Source organism: Echinops telfairi, unplaced genomic scaffold (genome assembly GCF_000313985.2).
Source record: "Echinops telfairi isolate 266 unplaced genomic scaffold, ASM31398v2 ScPeMD7_23;HRSCAF=83, whole genome shotgun sequence".
NCBI classification, from domain to species: Eukaryota; Metazoa; Chordata; class Mammalia; order Afrosoricida; family Tenrecidae; genus Echinops; species Echinops telfairi.
In genome coordinates, this window is record NW_022103920.1 from 18,696,161 (window position 1) to 18,721,567 (window position 25,407).

At 40.7% G+C, this 25,407-nt stretch overlaps 1 protein-coding gene across 2 annotated transcripts in view; it reads left to right on the forward strand.

Moving 5' to 3' along the window:
- Window positions 1-25,407, forward strand: part of GRM8 (glutamate metabotropic receptor 8) — a 939,770-nt gene that overhangs the window by 820,369 nt on the left and 93,994 nt on the right. For both annotated transcript variants that reach the window (XM_004707786.3, XM_004707785.3), the window contains exon 8: window positions 20,592-21,527. In XM_004707786.3, coding sequence (XP_004707843.1) covers window positions 20,592-21,527 — 936 coding nt within the window. The remainder of the gene's footprint in view (window positions 1-20,591; window positions 21,528-25,407) is intronic.

Below are 25,407 nucleotides of genomic sequence, written 5' to 3' on the forward strand. Positions count from 1 at the left end.
TCATCATTCTCAAAACATTTGCTCTCCACGTAAGCCCCTGGCATCAGCTTCTCATTTTTCCCCTCCCTCCCTGCTCCCCCCTCCCTCATGAATCCTTGGTAATTTATAAATTATTATTTTGTCATATCTTACTCTGTCCGACGTCTCCCTTCACCCACAATTCTGACTTTTTAATTATTCATTTCCGGTTTTTTTAATGCTACATCACTAACTTACTTTGTGTGACTGAGAAGTTGTGCAGAGAACTTTGAATAACAATTTCACACTCAGGAGAACTCTCAATGTGCTATCAGTTTGGACCCCTTCTTGGAGTAGGACGCCATGCTTGGTAAAGTGGAGGGCCAGCCAAGAAGAAGACAACATTCAATCAGATGGATTCACATGATGGCTGAAAAAACTGGGCTCAAACATAACAATGATGAGAATGACGTGGGACTGAACCGTGTTCATTCTGCTGCACCAGGGTTCCTGTGAGTCAGCGCCAAGTCAACAACACCTACTCACAACAACCACATTTAATTAATTTTACCCCAAAGAATATATTCCATAAAACATGTCACCCATGTAATAACACCATTATAGCAATGATACACCAATGTTTTATACACATGTCATCTGCAATAACTTCTCTATACTTGGTTTTTTCTCTTTCCTTAATAATGTATATATTGCTTATTATAGTTATTTTAAAGTAGAACTATAGCGTTTCTATGCCAGTCAAACAGAAACTAAGAACTGTATCAAATTTATTTGGGCCTGATAAAGCACCATTCAAAATGAGAGCAAGTGGAGGAGTGGAGAGAAGGTACATTTATGTGACAGAAAATGATGTTTACTGTGCCTACGTTGTTCTAAGCCTCCTGTATGGGATCATCCATTCAATCTGCAAAAAATCATTGAAAGTAAGTATTGTTGACCTATTTTCAGAGATAGGAAAAGTTTGGCTCCGGTAAACACATTTAGTAAGTTATAAAACACAGATTTAAATCCTGATTTTATACTGAAGTTTAATATTGATTTAAGGATAAAAAATTTCAAAATGTCAAATATAGCTTTTAAAATCGATTGCATGGTTTTGTTATTGGAAGCGAGAAAGTTATAATGACGTGAAAGCACAGATGATGTTTAATACGCCTACCTCTTCTAAGCCTCATCCGCTCAATCCTCAAAAAAATCAAAATACAACACCCAAAAAACATTGAAAGTAAGTATTATTGACCTATTTTCACAGATGAGGGAACTTTGCCTCAGATAAACACATTTAGTAAATTATAAAACAGAGATTTAAATCCTGACCTTATTCCAAAGTCTTAATATATTGATTAAAAGATGAAAATGTTCAAACTGCCCATGTCAAGTATGGCTTTTAAACTCTGTGATACGTTTTTGTTATTAGAAACTAGAAGCTCAGAATGAAATAACTCATATACTTATTATATATATCTATACCATATATGTGTTATAGATATATCTATCTTTTTTGATTTGAACAAAACCAGGCTCTCAACATTTTTAAATGATGTAATCTGCTAAAATGCTTTGAACAACACTAGTAAGTTCTCAGTAATATTTTCTTTTTGGATATTTTGTTTCATATTTTAGAGTGGGGTTAAATGCATATTGAAACCTATAGGATGGCTAAAGATTATACAAAAGGATTTCTTGACTGTTCATTTGTATGAAATTCTTAAAAGTGCATAGAAGGTAATAACTGCATGCATGTATGTTTCATTCATCCTTGCCCTATTATTTAATACCCATGAAAATTGGGAATTAAGATACATATTCAGGCATTAAAAATAAATAGTACCTGGTTCCTATGAACTGCGAGGTTAATAATATACCAGATGGCCAAAATTATGAGGAGCCTTCAGGTCACTTAGGTGGGGGCTCCAAGAATTTGTGGGAACAGTCCCTTCACCTTCTTTCCATTCCATTTTCCCAGGAACTTTGTGAAGTCCCTGTGTATTAGGAACTGGCCCTTATTTCAAGAGAATAAAGGGCTAATTTTAAGGGGATTCAGAAATTATCATCCTAATGATCCAAACACAATAGGATGGCGTGAAGAGGGATGGGCTGCTTATAGTTCAAGTGATCAATGGTTAAGTAAAGATGGAGGCCTTTGAAATCATTTGTGAAGAAATGCTGATATGTTGTAAGGATAGCACTCTAGACAGTGATAACTCAGGGGGAGGCAGTCATCAATAGGAAGCAAGAGGCATATTTAAGAAGAGATGACTACAGAAGTTGACTCTCCGGAAACTGTAATACTTGGATGATAGATGGGGCACGGTCGGAGAGTGTATAATCGGGCTACTGCTTTTTAAATTTTTGCATTGCGATCAATGAGAAGTCAATGTAATTATCTTCAGGAAGTTGTTATTGTCTGGTGCCCTTTAGTCCATTCCAACACACAGCGACGCTCTGTACAAAAGAACGGATCATTACCCGGCTTTGCACCATCCCCACAATTGTTCTTGTGTTTGAGCCCACTGTTGCAGCCACCGTGTCCCTCCATCCCACTGAGGGCCGTGCTTTCTTTTGCAGCTCCTCTACTTTAGCAAGCATGCTGTCCTTCTCCAGGGACTGGTGTCTCCTAACAAGACTGGCAAAGTATGTAAGACAAAGTCTAGGCATCCTTGCCTCTAAAGAGTTCTCTGGCTGCACATCTCAGGGAAGTTATCAGGATATTTAGAATGTTTATCTGGCCTGATCAATACTTGCAAGATGGATTAGTAGAGAAGAGACAGCAGTTACAGGTCTTCATGCTGATCAAGAAATAGCATTATACTGAATGGCTATTGCAGAACTGCGCCGAACCATGGATGGATAAGTGATGGATTGTGCTTGATGGCTAGTAGTGGACCTGAAATCAAATGGGACAAAATTAGATGAATCCAAATGGAAACTCCTTAGGACAGATGATAAATTCATTTTTTTTAAATGATGAACTTTATGTCCCATACTTTGCTTCTCTCTCACTGTGCTTGGCCAGTAGCCAATTGCAAGTGTCAAACTGGTTTGTAGGTAGCAAGATTGGGAGTGAGTATGACAATGATGTTCACAGCCAGGGGTAGTGGCGAGCTTTGGCAGAAAGACAAATCAGAAGCTATTAAGGATAGAACGGTGGGTAGACTAGAGGGACAAAGAAGATGGGGAAGAATCGTGCACATAGGAGAGAAGCAACAAAAATAGTGTTTCAGATGCCAGGATTGGAGTGCTTCCAAAAGCAAGCTTGACTGAGAAGAAGTCCTCAGATGGGATGCTGGCTGCCTTTTTCCAGTGCAAATAACCAGGAGCTTGTAAAAACCAGTTTATGGGGAGATAAGAAAACCTAGTCAGAGGGCACTACATTGTCTTTAAAGGATTAGACAAGGGCAGAAGAAGGGACGGAATGACACAAACCAAAGGGTCCAACTGTATCAAGCACCATCCAAGGTCAGGGAGCTCAGTGGGTGGGAAAGGGAACGTGGCGTGAGTGGCACTAAAGGATTTTGACACAGAGCGAAGCGCTGAACGATCTGAGTTCTGAAGGACACAAGCAGGCCCTTGTTTACCACACCTCTCTTTATGGAAGACCAAGAAATGGGCACATGGACACTTCTTAGGGAGTTGGTGCCTGACCTTAATTTTCTCCACAAAAGAAGGAAGCAACTCTGAGTAGGATGATAAAAGTTGATGAGCCCGTGAACTGAAACTATTCCCCGAGTATTGGAAATGGTACACCCAGAATGTAACTCATGAGAATGTTGACAGCTGGTGAAAAATTCAACTGGTCTCACTGAACAACTTGATTAAATTGGCAAGTGGAAACCTACCTTGCTGTCACCTTGCACTGAGAATGCAGTAAAGTAGTAATTTGATAAATCAAAGGAAAGGTGAGGAGCAAGGAGGAGATTCAAATGAACGATAGGGTGTCCTGACACAGTGCTGATGTTTTCCCTCCTGACTTGCTGAGTGATGATGGCTGGTCTCTATGGCGCCCTTCATAAATCCTCAATGTCATGTTTTTTCAGTAGGCTGGATTCTCAGTGTCATGAATTTCTCCAGCAGCATCCTAAAAGTAGGAGGGCGAGAGGAAGGGTTCAAAGTTGAGGATTAACAGATGAGCAAGATAGTCAAGATAGCCAAAGTCTCACAGGTGAAGTACGATAGTTATGTCAATGAGAAGAGGAAGTGGTCGTGTTTCCAACATGTGAGACAATGTGGCGATCCAACAAGCAAATGAAAAGGTTCCATCACGCAATCCTGGAGGGCCCCGAATGATCCAGGGAAGGCAATGAACCCTGACTCAGACTCTCGCATGCTCCTGTAGCTCAGTGATAGCCCCTCCCTCTCTGAAATATGTCCTTGATCCATTGGTCTCAGATATATTTGATAAGCAATTAAAAAAATCAAACTGGAGATATTTGGTCAATGCAGAAAGTGAGGAAACAAACATTGACAGATCTGAAACGCAGCTCACTGCAACGGAGTCAATTCTGATGCACAGCCCACCCTGCCGCCAGGGCTCCTCCTTGGCACGGGGGGGGGGGGGGGGGGCATACAAAAGATAGCCCAGGCTCAGACATAAAGATGGAATGTTGTCCAACACTGTGATTTGCATACTCAAGACTGTATCATGAACCTCCTTCTCCAATACTTGCCCGATCGATCATGTGAGAACAACATGAATTCAGTAAGTGGCTCTCTCTAACTTGTGCTCACAGTTTTGCTTTTATGAACCAAATGGGTAATCACTTTAGACATACTATCTTGGTTCAAGTTCTTTAACGTGGTCTAAGCATACTTTCTCTAATCTTGACATTCTGAATCAAGGGTAGATGTGAGCCCTTGGATTCGTCAGGCCAACTTTCTCTCTAGAAAGAGTGTCATAATTTATATTCCCAGCAGCAATTCCCTAACTTTTCAGAGGAGCCACTAACTACAGGGGGCACAAGAAATTGCATTTTCTTTGAAGGCATGAGAGAACTCACCACCCTGTGCGGGAGTGGACTTTCATGTAAAGCAGTCCCAGTGGGGATGGATTTGAAGGAATGATCCATTCTGGCAGAGAAATCTTGTGTGACTCTGCAATTTAGTTTACCAAATGTATCTGAACAAAGAATAGTGCTGGCTACCTCCGCCGTTTCTCCTCCTCTGCTTCCACTTCCTCCTCCACAGGCAGCAAGGCTCTGGTCCATGTGCTGTTGATCTTGTTCAGTGTAAAGAAACTGCCACTTTAATTATGATAACTTTGTAATTCCGTCTGACACCCCAGAGAGGAGGCCATCCCTCCACCCTTGTCTAATACTTTTAATTTTTTTAAATCAGGAATTTCTTCTTCAATATGATTATTCTAAATTAAGAGCACAATTCAATTTTGATTGAAATTGCCGTATCGTAGCGGATTTCATTTGGAAGAGACAGGTTTCTCTATTTTAGAGGAGATGGGATGGTTTTGCTCTCTAGTGGCATACTTTCTTTTCTTGTTATAGATTGTTCACAATTTTAAAAATCTATTTTATATCTTGTGTTAAAATCGGTGGATGAGAGTCATTTTCAGTATACTCTTCACTAGTTGCCGCTGATAAAAAGGAAAGCTAATGATTTTTTTTATATAAATGTACTTTCTAACTAGTCATCTCACAAAAGCCTTTACAAACCTTTCAAAACTTTAAAGCATTGGGTGGAGTGTGACAGGTGGATGATCATATATCATCAGCAAATACTGTGAATTTTTGCTTCCTGCTCTCTACCACCTCTTACTTTATTACATTGATTGGTACATCCCAGGTTCTGTGATAAGATAATGGGGATAGATAAGGTTTAAACTATGAATCTTATTGGAAGTACCTCTAACCTTTCACCACTCCATCTCTTGCCAGTTATCAATAGGACTATAATCACAGTAAGAAAATGCACTTCTGCTCTAAAATTTCCAAGAATTGTCATGAAAACTAGTTACAGTTTTATCTTACTGTTTACTTATTTGGTTGTGTGTGTGTGTGTGTGCTTACTATACACTAAGCTATATCTGAATATAACAAATGAGTCAAACCAGTTAGTATTCATTTGTTACTGTGCTGACTTTGATTGGCTAACATTATATGAGCATCCTTTTCTCTGTATTCCAATGGGATGCTGGTCCTTGATTTGTCTGCCATCATTGTCGGTATTCAGCATGGTTACCTTGTCTTGTGCAACAAGTTTAAAGTATTCATTGGGCTCTGGAACAAATAACAGAACATCATTTTTCTTGGTAATGTTGATAGAACTCATTCACAAAACGATCTGAATGTACAGCTTTTTCAGGGGTCATTTTTAAATCAATTTATGTATTCGGCTCTTAAATATCATTCTTACTCATTTCCTTTAAATTCATAGGGAATCAAGTTTCTCACACTCATTGCCATTGTGCTGGTTTCTACTCATAAGGACCCTGTGGGGCAGAATAGCACTGTCGCTGTGGGTTTCCAGGACTGTAATGCTTTCAAGGTATAGGAAGTCTCATTTTTCTCCCTCAGAGTGGCTGGTGGTTTTGAACTTCCCACCTTGAGGTTAGCAGCCCACACCTAGCCCACTGTGCCACGAGAGCTATTTGGTATATTTTCCAAGTTATTTATCTTGCCCCAGAAAATATATTTTCCATCTGTAAATGTTACTTCTAAAGATGGCAGTCTTTTACAACTTAAAAATATATCATTAAGTGGCTTTGTCAGAATTCAGTTTATGTTGTAAGATGCTCTAAAATATATTTCTCCCTCATTTACACTTACCAGCAGTCTGTAACTTTCTTTGGTAAAGGGTAGAGCAGTGGGGTAAGCATGGGACTGATAACGAAAAGATCTGTGATTCAAACCCACTAGTTACTCTGCTGTCTGCAGAGGGAGGCCTTCTGCCTCTATAAAAACTTACCATCTGGGAAACCCCAGGGAGCGGTTTCCTTCTGTCTTATAGGGCTGCTGCAGCACACAGGGCCACACACGGAGCTGCTCATCACAATATGGTCAGTGGTTTGGACCCCATGGCCTCTCCGGGGGAGAAAGATGACTCTCTCTGCTCCCATAGAGATGCAAGTCTCAGATCTCCAAGGGACAGTTGTGCTCAGTCCTCTAGAGAGAGTCTTCTTAAGTAGGAATCTCTTTGTGTGAGATGAGTTGGAATCAGTGTGACAGCAGTGGATTTGATTCCGACTGCCCAGTGGGTGGCAGCTGGGCTCTTACTCCCAGAAGCTTGCTGGTGGGAAGCAAGACTTGGAGACCTGCTTCTCTAAGGATGACAGCCTTTGAACTTCTCTTTCCTTCAGTGTCTCTATGAATCCGAAACAAGTGGACTGCAATGGGGATAGAAGCTGCTTTGGGGTTTTGCTTTTAATGACTTCACCCTTATTCTGTCCACTTAAGTTTTTAGTAAAGCCTTATATTACTATGAATTCTTCACTCTCCTTTTCTTAGGTTTATATTACTATTTTACCTGGTTTCATAAGTGGAAGACCAGCTTCTTCTTTATTATTTCATGCCTTACAATTAAAAAAGCATAAAAGAATACAACTTTTCATTTTAAATCCATAAGCAGTTGTGTCTGCATCACCTCAGTTTTGCATGCAGTCTTCTCCTATTTTATTTCCGGATGGTCTGTGATTGCAGCTTGACCTGACTCAATTTAGAAAGTTATTGTCTAGTTTCAAAGTGCTTGTACCTATGTTATTGCCTCAATTTTACATATTTCTAGTTTTACTAGAAATGGACCTCACAATATATATTTTGAAAGGTTATGTTTTTTTTAAAATCTAATCAATTAAGAAATTTTTTAGGATCCACTTCTTAAAAGCATTCTCTGAGATCTGAAACTTGATTATTTTTCTAACCATTCTTTTCTTCCTTTTTTTGCTGCTCCCTCAATCCCTCTTTCTCTCTTTCTTTCTTCTTCCTTTTTTACACTGTCCACCGGAGCACATGGCAGTCACATTTTTGTTAAGGTCTGGGGTTTGGGATGTGGATCGTTGCAATAGATCTGATTCTCTGCTTTACGTCACCTATTCTTTTACAGTGTTTTCAGTAGTTGAATTTGATATCTGGGCTCACTCACATTGCTGCAGATCTCCCACGTGCCGCAGTGCGCGGGGACTCCTATTTTATATAATGGCATCTTTTCCTGACTTCTCAAGTTTGCTCTCATTCTCAATAGACTGCATTGCATATTCAAACCACTTTATTTTAAGTGTAGCATTTTTGAAAAGTTACATAGTTTCAAAGATTGCATATTGGACAGTTTTCCCCGAGTTCTCAAATAGGCAGGGAAATCTGCAAGTTATTAATCATGTGATCATCGTAGTTTCTCCTAAAACATAGTCTGCCTCTTCGTAGGCTGAATGTTGTGTTGTGGTGAGGATGTTTGAGATACTCCTTAATTTTAGTCTCACTTGATTATTGTGGATGTTTTCTAAATTATGGCCCCTGACCCCCCCTTCCACAAAGCCACAGCATTGTCGGTCTCAGCCAATGACACTGCTTTCCAGTCCGCTTGGAGAGGAGGTCCTTCAGCAGAGGAGCCTTTCCCCCACTCCTTTAATGACTTCTTTCCAAAATAACTATTGTGATGTTTTGCTTTCAGAAATATTAGTTCTCCCTAATTTTCTTTCAAGTCTCAGTCTTCCATGTTCTTTGGTATCTTCTTTGACTATTTCAATCTCTTGGTCACTAGTGGTTTAGGAAGCTTTACAAGTTGCTCTCCATAGCAGTTATTTGATTTTAGGATTCTACATTTCAGTGGTTCTTGTGTGAATTTCAACCCGGCATTTCATTTCTAGCTCCCTGCGTTCCTTTCTTGTCTACCATCCTTTTCGTTTTGGTATGTTAGCATCATTTCAACCTATTCTTATGTTTTAAGTGCATTAAGTTGATTCATACATGTTTCTAAACATTGATTGGTCATAGAAGGTTTATTTTAAATTATGGAAGTCCCAAGTATTCCTGCCATTATTTTCAAGTGCCCAAAGGCAACTATATCCAATGTTTTTCACTAATTGTCCTTTGAGGGATTTTCTTCTATATTCCTAAATAACATGCTAATTAAAAAGTACTTTTTCCATAATATGCTCCTCATAATATCTCCAACAATTACTGCCTCGTGGTTCATGTCATATTTGTATGTAGGTTGTATCCTCTCCCCATCCTTATTCAATTTGTGTGCTGAGCAAATAATCAGATAATCAGAGAAGTTGGATTATACGGAGAATGTGATATCAAGATTGGAGGAAGGCTTATAATAAAACAACCTTTGATATGCAGATGAGACAACTTTGCTTGCTGAAAGTGAGGAGGCCTTGAAGCATTTGCTGATGAAGATCACGGATTGAAACCAGCAGTATGGAGTGCAACTCAATGTAAAGAAAACCACAGCTCCTCATAACTGGACTGATAGGTAACATCAAGATAACTGGAAAAAGATTGAAGTTGTCAAAGATTCCAGCTTGCTTGAATCAACAATCTTTGCTTAGGGAAGCAGCAGTCAGGAGATCAAATGACACATTGTAATGGGTAAATCTGCTGCACAAGACCTCTTCAAAGTATTGAAAAACAAGGAAGTTACTTTGAGGACTAAGGTGTACCTGACTCAACCCCTGGTAGCTTTAATGCCTCATTTGCATGTGAAAGTTGGCCATTGAATAAGGAAAACTGCAGACGAATTGGTGCTTTTGAATGATTGTGCTGGTGAAGGATATTGAAAGTACCATGGACAGCCCAAAGAACCAACAAATCTGTCTTGGAAGAAGTGCAGCCAGAAAGCTTTTTTAGAAGCAAGGATCATGAGGCTTTATTTCATATACTTTAGACGTGCCCCTAGAAAAAGACATCATATTTGGGAAAGTCGAAGGGCAGCAAAAAGGAGGAAGTCCTTGGACAAGATGGATTAACGAAGTGGTTGCAACCGTGGGCTTAACCATCACAATTGTGAAGCTGGCCCGGTACTGGGTAGTGTTTCTTTCTGTCCTACACTGGGTCTCTCTGAGTCAGAGCCACCTTGATGGCACCCACAACCACCACAGTGCCAATCATGTGCCCTCAATAAATGTGAGTTGCTGCTAATGATTATTTTCATCATTATTGTCTTTTATTTGCTTGGAAATATAAAAACTGACTTGCCACTGAAAATGTTGATTCCAACCCCCTTTGTCTATCTTGTAACACTTTGAAGGCATTTTTCCTGCAACCTTCCATAGATTGAGTTAGTGATTGGGACTCAGAACTTATTGGAGAAGTGTTTTACCCTGAGTAGAGCATCTATTAAGTTATTCAAAACAGATCATAATGCTTTATAATGAACTGTTTTAGTTGTTTTCTGCATTAATATTTAAATTAGTGCAGGAAAAGTAAGAAGTATGAATAATTAAAGGGAATAGTCTAACAGTTTACAAAATGGCCAGTAAGAGTATTACTGCTAGGCTGATTTTGATATTAATGACTTCTTCTTATTACTAGCCAGGAAGGATTCAGTTTGATTGAGTTTAATAAGCACAAAATTCTGGCATTATTTATTTCTCTATAGCATTTAAGTTATATTCTAAGACCTATCTGACTTAATTTTTTAATAAGATAGATAATATTCAGAAAACATCTTATATACTAAGTCCTTCTCAGAGGTCCAATATTCTTTTTTAAATTAAAATTCCAATAAATTAATCTTAAGTGCAAAAGTGGTACCCAAAGAAATTATTTTTTTAAAAAAAGAAAGAAATTATTTGAAACTAATTTGGGGCATCCAGAATATAATCATGAACATAGCAATGCACATAGTCATTCTGCTTAAAATATTAGTACTGAAACACACGGGGTTACCGTGAATTAGAATCAGCTCAGTGGCAACAAGTTGAGGTTGATTTACCAAAAGTATTATAGGCCTGTCTTCCCTTACTCTTCCAGAAACCGTTCAACACACACACACACACACACACACACACACACACACACACACACACACACACACTCCCTCACAGAAGCCCCCATCACAACCTCTGTGTCAAGGGCAGAAGGCACACTCCCTGATGCCTCTGCTGAGAGCTGCTGTTAGTGATGGGAGGCACCTGGAGAAGTACTTGCCAGAAACCAGCTGTAAGAACTGACAGAAAAGCTAATCTTGTGGGGAGAGAAAAGCAAGAGAGAGCGGATCTGGACGATACCCACAGACGGTGGCTTTGTTCTTGTTGCTGCTGATACAACTTTTGGACAGACCCGATAGCTATAGTTAATTAATTATAGGTAGAGGGTAGGTGGCTCTCAATCTTCAATCAAAGAATGTACAGCGTTTATGCCTATCCTTTACCATGGTGCTCACAACATTCTTTCACAGACACATACGTGTTAGAAATGCCCAACATCTCAAGAGGTGTGTGTGGGTGTGTACTGGTCTCCTCCAGTCAATCCTGAGTCGTTGTGAACCTGGGGCTGTAAGCTGAGAGCTGTGTGCCCCAGGATATTCAGTGGCTGGTTTGGGGGAAGTGGAGGGCCAGGTTTTCTTCCACAGCACAATGGTGTGAACTTCCGTCCAGCCTTTTCATTAGCAGCTGGGGAAACGGATAATTACCACCCCTCTGGGACTCGGGGCAGGGTTGTAGGCACTCAAGATGAATTTCTTTAGATTATGGATGACACAATAGAGGCAGCACAGATGTAGAAAAGAATCAATATACTAAGTAAAACTGCCTAAGTCATTAGTACAGTGATGAGTATCCCACCTGTAATGCGGGAGACTGGTGTTTGACTCCCAGAGGGAAGGGCAGATAGATGCCCTTGTAAAGGAACATGGGTATCATAAAGGACTACTCACCAAGTTGCTAGCCACACGCTCAGCAGTTTGAACCTACCAGCCGCTCCACTGGAGAAAGATGAGGCTGTCTACTCCGGTAAAGATCTAAGGTCTTGGAAAACCAAAGGGAAAGTTCTTGCTACTCTAGAGTCACTATGAGTTGGATTTGACCCAATTCAGGCAGCAGACAGATAAGCCACAGCAAACACTAACCAACCCACTGCCGTCTATCCATCCCCCCTCATAGTGACTTGACAGGGAAGACGAGACTTGCTTTCTAGGGTTCCCAAAGTTGTGCCTCATTATGGCAGTGGAGCCTCACTATTCTCCCTGGAAGTGGCTACTAGTGGCTTTGCAACCATTAATGTACAGTTAGCATTCTCACTACACCACCAGCACTGAGCAGTTCTAAATTTGGAGGAGTCATAAATGTGCTTTGCATGCATTAAACTTTGGCTGCATGCATGAAAATTGTCATGCAATTCATGTGTGACAAAACATCTCCTTTGACAATGTGCAAACCAGTGTGTTTTAGTTTATTCATGGCTTTCCACCCTCGCTAATCATTTTAGACCATTTTCCTCCCTGCTTAAGAAACTCTTCACCACTAGCAGTGACTCCCTATTCTGTCCTTCTCGCTCTAGTTCCTGGCAACCATTCAAGGACTTACTTTCTGCCTCGATGGATTTGATTATCTTCAATATTCGAAACTGTCTTAATTTCCAAATTACTTGATGCTGAAACATCAACACCCCATGCTATTGCTCTCGAGTCCATTCTCACTCACAGCAACCCCGATGGACAAGGTGGAACTATGTAATAGGGTTTCCAAAGCCACGGTCGCTACAGAAGCCAGCTGTCGCTGCTTCTCCTGTGGAGTGGCTTTTGGGTTCAAACTGCCAAACATTCCCTTATTAGCGGAGCACTTAACTATTGTCCCTTCAGGGTTCATTGGTTGAAACACACACACATCAGTATTTCATTCTGATCAAGTCCAATTAATCTATTTTTCCTTTGGGACACTTTTGGCATCCCTTCTTAAAGATTCCTACTCTAGGGTGACAAAGATTGATGCCTATGTTTTCTTCTAAGAGTTTGATAATTTTAGGTCTTTTATCCATTTGAGTTAATTTTCATATATGCTCTGAGGTAGGGTTGGCTGTATAGTAGATTATGCCTAGGACTGCTCACTGCCAGGTCAGAAGTTCAGTCCCCACCAGCCTCTTGGCAGGAGAAAGATGAGACCATCTCTTCCGACAAAGACTTAAAGCCTCAGAAACTGTGGGGACTAGTTCTACTCTGTGCTGGAGGGTCTTCATGAGTCCAAATTGACTCCAGGGGAATGAGGTTTGGTTTCGTCCTTGGTCTCCAAGGGAGGGTTGCATTTACTCTTCTGTATATGGCTATCTCTCTTTGCCCCCGCACCATAAATTGAGAAGACTATTGGTTTTCCATTGAACTGTCTCAACATCCTTGTCAAAAATCTGTTGGCCATAAATTTAATAGAGAGTTGTTTTGGACTTTTGATTTTATTTCATTGACGTGTCTATTTTTTGACAGAATCCCACTCATGATTAGTGTAGGTTTATAGTCAATTTTGAAACTGGGATGTGTGAGTCCTCCAACTTTGTTCTTTTTTTCCAAGCTTATTTTGGCCACTCTGGGTGACAAGCAGTTTTATATGAGTTTTGAGAGCTGTCTGTCAATTTCTGTAGAGAAGCCAGTTGAGATTTTGATAAGGATTGTGCTGATCTGTAGAACAAAGGGAGCATTGCCATCTCACCAATACTAAAATCATGCTACCATTCCTAAGGACAGGTGCAGGTACTGATTTAGATCTCTAATTTCTATCTCATCATGTTCTATGAGTTTTCGTGGGGGAAAAGCTTGTTGTTGTTTTTTATTTATTCCATTGTATATGAAATTGCTTTCTTAACTGAATTTTAAATAGTGTCTTATAAGATGGAAGGTTGATACATTTAATTTTTTTTAATAGATCTAGGCCATCCTCCCAAATCAGCATCTCAATCCGGGAGCAGCATATCATATTATATTCAAACTTCAGAACATAACCAGATTTTCAAAGGACACTAAATCTCTCACTTTGTTTTTCTTGTTAGGTGCCATCAAGTGCATTCCAACACATAGCCACCCTGTGTGCCTCAGACTGTCCAGCAGTGCACCGTCCTTACGATCGTTGCTTTGTGTGAGCCCATTGTTGCAGGCATTGCTACATTCTTGCAACCTCACTGAGGCTCATTGAAGATCTTCTTCTTTTCCACTGCCCTTCCACTTTACTGAGCACGTTGTCCTTCTCCAAGGACTGGTCAATCCTTATGACATGTTCAACGCATGTGAGATGAAATCTAACCATACTTGCTTTTAAGGAACATTTTGTCTCTGCTTGTTCCAAGACGGATTTGTTTGTTCCTCTGGAAGGGGGTGGTACTTTCAGTACTCTTTGTCAATACCATGATTCAAATGCACCGGTTCTTCTCTGATCTTCTTTATTGGTTGTCCATTTTTTACATGCATGTGAGGCGATTAAAAACATTAAGGCTTGAGTCAGGTGCACCCTATTCCTCAAAGCAATACCGTTGCTCATTAACACTTCAAAAGGGTCTTTTGCAGCAGACTGGCTCATTGCAGTAGGTTTTTTTCATTTCTTAACTGCTTCTTCCATGGACATTAATTGTGGATACAAGTAATGTGAGATCCTTGACAATATCAATCTATTCTTTATCTTGATGTTGCTTATGGGTCTAATTATGATGATGTTTTCCCCTTTATGTTAAGGTGTGGTCCATAATAAGGCTTTAAAGATGAGGAAAGCATTGTATCCTTTATGGTCTGAAGGAGTCACGGAAGGAGCACTGTGTCTCGTGTCATGTATATGTCTAGGACAGTACACAAATGTCTGTCCTAGCTGGTTCTCACAAACGGCTTCCTTACTGCAGACGGTAAGGAATTTGGGGAATAGCTGCAAACAGTGTTCCCTGGTAGCAGTAAACAAGAGCAGTACGGGCTGAGATATGAAACTCTCAAGGCTGTGAGAAATTCCAGCGTGGGAATAGCGAATTTATCTGGCAACACTGCCAGTATTTAGTAGATAAGAATAAAGTGCTGTGGTCCGTGAGGGCTGCCGTTTGTACCGTCTCTCTCTGTGTCTATTTTGTGCTGCAGTCCTGTATTGTCTCTGTGTGTGTGTGTCTGTTTGGGTCTTTGTTCACTCTCCTTGCCCAAGAAACCACATTAATGGTCATTTAAAGCTTTGCATTGCCTGAAAGAGCTAGATGGCTATTAAAGGGATCATCAGAATCCACATATCTAGTTATGCATATCAGAAGCATTATATCAAATTGCCGTATCCAATCAACTGGTCATCATATACTCATTCATATATGCATGGCCATGATACATATAAATATATGATTCAACGTTTTGACAGTTTAATTTCCCATGCTGATTGAATACACTTTTTAAGACCATTGATTATACAGAAACTAATGAGTAAAGGTTTTTAAAAATCTCCGGTGTCACTAGAAATGTGCGCATACCCAACCGGCCATTAAATAAGTTAGATGCAAAGTTGGAGTTTGAATATTGATGTGGTAACTAGTTAACCAAAATGAATATTAATACTGTTTATTTTTAGAGCAAGATGAAAGAGCTAATTAAGAATGATAAGGCTAGGTATCAATTATCTGAAAGTATTATATTTAAATTTTCCCTCATGTATGGTAATCACATTAACAAAAGTAAGTTTCACTAACTCTCTGGGATAAACATTGTAATGGAAGTATTATATTGAATAAGAATTTTGTAATGAATCCTGTAAGTGATGAATTATAATGAGGCTTTTCATTGTAGTTCCTTTTTAGGTGTCATTAAAGCAACACAACAGAACATTATTCTATAGAAGTAATGTGCTATTTAGAAATGGATTAAATATTATTCTAGGTTGAATGTTGTGGAAAGATTAAGGGTTGAACTAGGTGAGCACCATATGAAAACTTTTTAAAAGTGGTTGTTTGTGTATTTGTTTGCAATAATAACAGGATTCTGACAGCAGAACCAGGTGATAGTTTACATTTTGCAAAATGCAACGAGTTGGAACCTTCTCAATGCATCACTGCTGGGGAGCACTGTCAAGACAGGACAGGGCTTTGTGCTTTGTTGCTCACCGGTCTCTCTCTGTATCACAACCGTCCATTTGTTAGATTACATATTTTACACTGAAAAAGACCTAATATATACCAAGGTCATGGAAGATAAAGTTAAAAGATGCTTGGCTAAGATTTCTCTATATACTCCTATTATGAAAGATGACATAATTTGTTCATAATAGAGCAATACAAAAGCTTTGATTTGCCCTTGTCTCTGCTTTGAAACAGTTGTGAAAAATAGGCCATTTCATTTACTCTCAATTGGTATTGTTTTTTAGTTCTTATTTAGCAACACATGCAAAATAAATCCTTGGCCTTAAATATTAATGAGTTTATAGCATTTTGCCAAAGTATTTGTTACTTGTTCTTCCTTGAAGTAGATAATGGTGGGCTCCAGACTTCCATTCTGACATAAATGCTTCATACAATTATGCACAAATAGATGTATTGGGGAGCACGGTGGAATCATACATATTTCTCAGAATCTTCATCAACATGTGTACTAAAACATAGTTATAGGTTTGTCCAATACCTTAAAATGTCACATCTATGGTTTGACTATATTGTAAGTTGTTTGACTATATTGTAAGTTGTTGGTTTCTTTTTAAAGACAATCCCTAACTATTTACAATGTGCTATTTTTTAAGTAACACATATTTTTTGCTTTATTTGTTTTTTCATTGCTTTTGTATACTCACCATGTATCAGAAAAATGTCATCTCTCATTTAACACGATGCACACTCATCCTATGTAGCTCTGGTTTAAAATGATGAACCGTCATCCTAGGTAGCCACATATACCTAGTAGGCATGTACTTCTCTGTTAACAAATCTTATTTCTTTATAAACAACAAACTATATTGAGAATTGCAGCATCTGAGATGTGGTTGGGCAAGGTGACCTTTAAGGTCTCTACAAATCCTGAAATATAATGTTTCTGAGATTTGATTTTTTTTTTGCTGCCCCCTATTTCCCCCTCTCTCTGACAGTAACATATTAAATCTCTGGAAGCCCTAAAAAATGCAATTTTGTTTTGCAATAATTAGCTTTGAAACATAACCTTCACAGAAGTATTTTATTATCATATAGGAGTCCATTAAGGTATAAAATCAATACTTTAGTTACTCAGTGAAGCATTTGTTTTTTTGTAGCATTTTTCAGATTAGCCACTATATGATACCAATATGACTTTCCCTCCCACCTTAATGGAATCCTATAAGTAAATAAAATAGCCTTTCTAAATCATTAAAGCCTAATAGAAAATTAGCAGGGTTATGATAGATGGCTTTTCCTTTGTGGTGAGCAGGCAGGATAGATCTAATAGTCTTGAGAGGCCTTATGACACATGAAATAGCATCTTCTTTCTCAAGGGAGGATGGTTGGAATTAAAGATGCATGGATTCTCTACTCTGCCTTGAAGCAATCAGACAGATGTTTGTAAGTATCAAGCGTAGGGACTATAAATCTTGGCACTCAACTATTCACCCGATAAAAATAGGGAAAAGTATCATTAAGAAATAGACCTATTCATGAAACAGTCTTAAGTCATATGGCGCCAAAGGGGAGAGAATAGTAGTAGTGATCAGAAGATATTGATAGTGATCAAAAGATATTGATGTTTTGTTTGGGGCCTAGGTTAATTGCCACTAGATGCACTTTCTTAATGGCATAATACACGGACGTCGGTTTGATGTTGGCCATTGAGTAAATAAGCTTAATTGAAGTCATATTCTTTTTCTATTACCCCATAAAATATAACTCTAAAATTTAACCACTTAAGACAACAAGCATTTATTATTGCACCAAGGTTCTGGGGGGATCAGAACTTGGAGATCAGCTTACCTGGATGGCTCTCACTCATTGACTCTCTTAGCTGGTCAGTTATAGTGAAGATGCCCGCTGGGGCTGCGATCAGCTGAGGGCTAGAGTTGGGCTGGGCGGTCTACTTTCTAGGCCTGGCAAGTTGGTGCTGGTGTCCATGGGAGTCCCTGGTTCTTTCTTCAGTTTCTCAGGTCTCAAAGCATTGAGAAGGTATCTCCTGAAATGAGGGAGCCAAGAGAAAAAAAGAGCAGATGCCCCCCGCCAAAAATTATGAATATCTAATCTCAGAAGTCATAAACCATAATGCCCACAGCGTTCCATTGTTCTCATGTTGTTGTGTCATTAGATGGCACCAAGTCAGTTTTGACTTGTAGAAACTCAATGTAGAACAGAATGAAATGCTGCCTGGTTCTGCACCGTCCTAAAGTCATCGCTGTGTTTCAGCTCATTATTGCAGCTACTGTATCGGTCCATCTCTCATTCAGGGTCTTCTTCTTTTACACTGACTCTAGTTTACCAAACATGATGTCCTTCTCCAAGTACTTACTAGCCCTCTTGATAACCTGTGCCAAATTCTGCCCAGCCTGGCTTGTACAGGTTTTCTGGCTTTACCGAGATATATGCTGGTTCTTCTGGAAATTCGTGGTATACTCAAGATGTGTCTACAACACCATCATTCAAGTGAGTCGGTTACTCTTCGGTCTTCCTGATTCACTGTCCAGCTTTCATATGAATATATATGAGGTGATTACAAATACCAAACCTTAGTCTTCAAAGTCTTTGGTTTTTAATGCTTCAAAGAGGCCTTTTGCAGTAGATATATTCAATTCAATGCATCCCTGATTTCTTGACTGGAGAGCCCCAGTGGTAACATGAGTTTTGCATGGGAGTTGCTACCATCAATGTTGGTGGCTCAAATCCACCAGCCGCTCTGCAAGAGAAAGATAATGTTCTCTGCTTTCCTAAAGATGTAGTTTTGGAAACCCTATGGAATAGTTCTTCTCTGTCCTAGAAGGCTGCTTTGAACAAGAATCAACTTGAAGGCCATGGTTTTGGGAGTGATTTGAAGACTGGAAGCACTTACTCAGAAAAAATGATTTACCTACTCAGTGTGGGAGGACACCACTAAGTAGGAGAATTCCAGGGGTGAAGATTGGGGGGACCATTTTGGAGGTGGATTTCCAGAGTAGAACAATTCTTCTCGATTGTTAATAAAACTGAGGAAATGTCACCTTAAAAAGAAAATGAAACCCTCCATCATAATATAATGGAAATGCCATGGAACTTCTCCTTGGACTATTTGAAGCCCCTTGTGCACTGTTTGAGGGCAAACTGTGTGCCAGTTATTTGTTCACATTCAGTAACAACATCCCTTCCTACATAGAGCTTATTCTGTATAACAGGTGCTTTTCATAATAAGTGATGGCTTCTGAGCCATGACTCCTAGTGTTTTCATCTTCCAAATAAAACTCACTGCCATCAAGTCAATACTGACTTATAGCAACCATAAAGATCAGTGATTTTCAACCTGTGGGTAGCAACCCCTTTCGGGGTCAAATGAAACTTTCACAGGGATGGCCCAATTCATAACAGTAGCAAAATGACAGCTTTTTATGGTTGGGGGGGGGGGGGCTGTCACCACAGCATGAGGAACTGTATTAAAGGGTCGCAGCATTAGGAAGGTTGAGAACCACTGGTATAGATCAAAGTAGAACTGCCCCTGTGGGTTTCTAAGGGTAGTAGAAAGCCTCATCTTTCTCTCAGGTGACATATGATGGGTTTGAACTGCTGGCCTTGCAGTTAGTAGCCATAACTGTTATGCCCTCTTAGGACCTCGCTAAAATTACTGTATATTTAAGAAGGCAAGTGAATTTAAGCTAAGGCATCAAGCCACTATCCCTTTCTAATAGTATATTTATAGTGATAAAAACATTTGATCACGTAACCCCAAAAAGTTAAGTGTGAATTTAAGGCTCAGAACTAGATAAGGTACAGTAAAGTAATTTCTCCACTAGACAAAAACATGAACATAGTATTAACCATAAATACATCACCTCAGGGTAGCCAGCAATGAGGTAGCTTGATTTACCATTTTATTTCAAAATTGACATATTGTGATCCTAATTTCCACAGATGTGATAAATATCACATAAATATTAGCTTTTTATTATTTTGGCATATATATATATATATATATATATATTAGAAATTTGCATACTCAATCATATGTACAAATGTAACCAGTGACATTGATTTTGTTCATCACATTGTACTACCATTATTTTCTCCCCTTTTCCAAAGTAACCCACGGGCATCAACAGAAACTCGGTACCCCTTCATCTGCCTTCCTCCTCCCCATGTAACCAACTCATAATCTTTGGTCTCTATACACGTGCCTACTTTGTATAAGTGAATGTATTCCTTTTGATATATGTTGACATACTAATCTAGTGTTTCAAGACTTCTGCCATTTATACCTGTAATTAACTTCTGAAACATCTTTCCTTTTAAAAATTTGAGTTATAGAACTGTTGGGGGCCAATAACTCTTTCCCCAGATGTCAGATTGGTCAGCTTTGAGGAAGGAAATGGAAACTAATGGCACTCATCAAGTTGATGACGTGCGTGATTTATAGGTCCATCGCTTAACGCGCTCATGAAGTCAATACCAGGGGAAGAAATGGGGTTCTGATTATGGTAAACTGTATTTGTGCTGTCAGTATTTTGTACTGGTGATTTACGACGCACCTGTGGCTAGGATTAGGCTATTATAAATGGCGGGAAAATGGAAGGCTCATTAATTGCTTTATGCCCACAGGTGGAAGACATGCAGTGGGCGAAGAGAGAGCACGTTCAGCCGGCTTCTGTCTGCAGCTTGCCGTGTAAACCAGGGGAGAGGAAGAAGAAGGTGAAAGGGGTCCCTTGCTGCTGGCATTGCGAGCGCTGCGAAGGTTACAACTACCAGGTGGACGAGCTCTCCTGTGAACTTTGCCCGTTGGACCAAAGACCCAACGTCAACCGCACCGGCTGCCAGCTTATCCCGATCATCAAGCTGGAGTGGCATTCCCCCTGGGCCGTGGTGCCTGTGTTCATTGCAATCTTGGGCATCATCGCCACCACCTTGGTGATCGTGACCTTCGTCCGCTATAACGACACACCTATTGTGAGAGCTTCCGGACGTGAGCTCAGCTACGTGCTGCTCACGGGGATTTTTCTCTGTTATTCGATCACCTTTTTAATGATTGCCGCGCCAGATACAGTCACCTGCTCCTTCCGACGGATCTTCCTGGGACTTGGCATGTGCTTCAGCTATGCAGCCCTGCTCACCAAAACCAACCGAATCCACCGAATATTTGAGCAGGGCAAGAAATCCGTCACAGCGCCCAAGTTCATTAGTCCAGCGTCCCAGCTGGTGATCACCTTCAGCCTCATCTCCATACAGCTCCTGGGGGTCTTTGTCTGGTTTGTGGTCGACCCCCCCCACATCATCATTGACTATGGAGAGCAGCGGACACTGGACCCGGAGCACGCTCGGGGAGTGCTCAAGTGTGACATTTCCGACCTCTCGCTCATTTGTTCCCTCGGGTACAGCATCCTCTTGATGGTCACTTGTACTGTGTATGCCATCAAAACAAGAGGTGTCCCAGAGACGTTCAACGAAGCCAAACCGATTGGATTTACCATGTACACCACCTGCATCATTTGGTTAGCTTTCATCCCCATCTTCTTTGGCACAGCCCAGTCAGCAGAAAAGGTAAGTGTCCAGAAATGCAGTTTTCCCCGTGGGCTTTCTTTGTTTTCGTCTGGATTGGACGTCTTCCTTTGGGATCTTTCCAAGTTTTCCTTGGGCTTATACATATTCTTTCAAGGCGCCTCGATCTGTGTTCTTTTGATTTAGAAATAGCTCTCAGAGGGTCACTTGACTTTGAATATGGGTTGGCCCCGGCTGAGAGTCCGTGAAAAACCCTCACATCTGCCCTCCATGGCAAGGGCGGAGATGGACAGAGCTCTCTGCGTCTTCCTTACTGGCTCTTTTAGATCTGCATATCACTGCTCCTCTCTAAATGCTAATGGAAAGAGGGTGGGAGAAAGCACAGACCTATAAGCTCTCCTGGAGATCTCCCCCAGTGCTCCTCCGGCAATGCCTCCTCGTCTGGTTCTCGCGGAGTCTAGGCAAAGGGCCACTGATTGATAAGCATGATGGTTTTTGTCAGCTGATGACACCAGAGAGAAACCAACAGGATTTAGTTCAATATGGATCATTTTAATGTCTCCAGCTTCTCTCTGAGGACTTTCCCATGTGTTGAGAATGATGGGCAAGGATGAAGGAAGCCAACACTGATTAGATATGTAAAGCTATTTATCAGTTGTGTGTGTGTGAGAAGAAGGCCAGAAAATCCATTGGCACGGGGATGATTCTGACACACACCACCCGTTCGGGCAGAGTAGAACTGCCCCTTGGGGTTGTCCAGGCTGTAAATCTTTATGGGAGCAGACGATCTCACTTTCCTCCCGTGCAGCAGCTGGTGGGCTCAAACTAATGACGGGCAGTAAGCCGCCCAGTGCACAACCTACTGAGGGAAGACTCTACGGAGGAATGCTAATCGTCCTTTGTCATAATTCTCCTCCCATCCATCTTTTCCACATGAAAACCAACAGCAACGCTGCCCTGTGCAGAACACCTGCATGGGAAAGAGAGGCGTGGCTGTATTGGCTGTGAGGAGCTCTCTGGATGTCCAGAGAAAACAGGTCACTGAATTCTGAGGTTTGGATAGTGGCTACCGATAGAAAGAAGCCGGCTTGAAGACTGGCAAGTCCTGCCTTCCTGTAAATGATAGCCCTCATGTAGGAAGGAAGAATTTCATCTTTCAAGTGAGAACTTGGGGCGGGGGGGCGGAGGGGAATTCTTCCATCCCTCACCAGTAGAAGCTTTGAAAGAAGCAAAGATCCTGGGGGGTATTTACATCTCCTTGGCCATAGCATTCCAAGCAATGTGCCGCATGAACTTAAAATTCCAGCTAATGCACAGAAAAAAGCCTTCAACAGGGAACAGAGAGCTCATTAGTATGGGCATCCATCCTTTACCGGATCAATGTGGCCCTCGCCCAGGTGTGGGCAGAAAAGGTATGTTCAGTACACTCGCTGCTGCTGAACACAAATTTGCAGTGGGTTCTCAGCCGTGACCTTTCCTGCTTGGGTGAAGTCATGGATATTTTACATAGGGCCAAAGGGGGGGCGAGGAAGGGAAGTCCGACAGTCTGTGGATCTGACTGCCAGGAATCCGGAAACATTGTATTTTGACATAGGCAGATGGGAACTTATAAGGATCAGTTGGTCCTTTAACTGATGGTCAGTTTAACTTAGGAATGAAATATGAACTTTGAGAAATGAGTTCTTCAAAGGCTATGGGGGTTATTTTGATCGAGTGAGCTGAACTACTCTGGACGAATCATGTTTTTCAGAATTTGGGATTGCTAGCATTCTGTGTATTATCAGTACATACATATGTATTTGGACCTAGGATTGCCTTTTGCATGTATTGCTTGATCCCGCGAGGACCATAAACATTCATTTTCTTGCTTTTCGGTAGACAATAAATATTTGAACCAAGGAAACTCTCCTTAACTCTGACACCTGACTTCTTCTTCCGCCTTCTTCACACCTTTTAAAATGGATCTCCATTCTTACTTTTCATCTGACAGCCTCGAAGAGTGAGGGTAACAAATTAAATGGTATTTAGTTACTTCCTTCAGTAACTCCATACTTAGAATAAATGACAGTGGGGCTCCATCAGGCTATGGAACATCATCATAGACCCTCAGGCATGCCTACTGTTAATATAAAGACGTATGTATGAGAATCTAAGACCGTTACCAATGTATATGTGCTTGGGTGTAGCTATATTGTGTCTACAGATGTATGATTCAATATGGCTAGACAAAATTTCTTTTTGGTTTTTAGTGTGGAATCAAAGTAAGTCAAAGAAGAAAATTGTAAGAGAAATTTTGAAGTGCTCATTGGGATTTATCCTGCAGTTGTAGTATGATTGAGAGTGGAAGAGATGGAAGAAATCATTAAGAAACATGAATTCCAGGAATTTTCAAAGACATTGTAATGAAAACTAAACCAAATCATTCCAACTTACAGTGACCGTTTAGGGCAGAGGCGACCTGCCCCCTAGTGTCTTCAAGACTGTAAATCTTGATAGAAGCAGAATTCTCCATCTCTCTCTGGCAGAGCAGCGGGTGAGTTTGAACTGCGGATCCCTTGCTTAGTAGCAGAGTGCATAAAAATGGCTCCTTCAGAGGCATTGTAAGACCTACCTATTGCCACTGTGTTAAATCCAACTCATAGTTTTCTTATATAGGATTTCCGAGGCTGTAAGTATTTATAGGAGCAACAGCCTCAATTTAAGCTAGTTGTGTTAGTCTGGGTACTTTAAAGAAACAAATCCACAGAAACTCATGTATAAGAGAGAGTTTTATATAAAGGGTAAGTGCACATCAAGAAAACATCCCAAGCCAGTGCTGCCAACATTAACCCATATGTCTGACACCAATCCAAAAAGTCTTCCTCCATCTCATAAAACACATGCAATGATGCTGACTGCAGGAGGAAAGCCGAGTCAGTGAATGTGTAAGCATCTCAGCGCTGGAAGTGTCTCCACACACCTGCTCCAGCACCCAGGCCTGCATCGGGGCAGGTCCATGTGGCTTCTCCTCAGGGATGTCTTCCAGGAAATTAACCTTGCAAGCTGAAGCAGGGAACTGCTAAGGCAGCGGCACCCTGGTCTGACCATCAGAAAGCAAGAGACCTGAGAACTAGAAAGGTGAGGCTCACTGAGCCATTTATCCCTCTGCCCTTCAATGAACCTCATATGTGCTTATCGGCTAGGTTGGCACAATAAACTAACTCACTAGTCTTGGCATTACTGAACGTTATACATATCTAATGCTTTACTACTGAATACTTTATATAGTAAAGTTATGATGTTTCTCTCCTTAAAGTATTATTTTGAATACAATATTATTCAAAACAACACACACAATGTTTGAGAATATCTTCTTTTGCTTTCTGCGTCTCCCACATTGTTAAAAATAATCAACACTCACTGACAATCATTTTAAAACCTATATCATCTTTTCTTTTCTATCCCTAAAAGGAAAGAACCCCGGCGGTGCTATGGGATACGCAGTGGGCTGGTCACCACAGGGTCAGGGGTTCAAACCCACCAGCTACTCTGCAGGAGAAAGACAAGGCTCTCTGCTCCTATAAAGATTTACAGTCTCGCAAACTAGGACTGCTATGAGTTGGACTGGGTGGCAGTGGGTTTGGGCTTTTAATTGGTTGCCCATTTTGTTCGCTTTTTATCTCTAAAAGGAAGCTTGAACTAAATTTTATTAGAACTGGTCAGTCCTGTTCTTATTTATATTGTTGAGCCAATTAGCCCTGCATTATCAAGTGATGGGGTTGCCACGGCTAGACAACACACATCCATTAATTCAGCAGATCCTTATTGAGCGCTGACTCCTATGTGTCCAGAATTGTGCTAATTATGGAGTCCACAGACCTTCCCTGTGAGGCTCAGTTTGGCTTCCAGCCAGGGTTGCCTGACTCCTGCCAGTGCCGGGCGG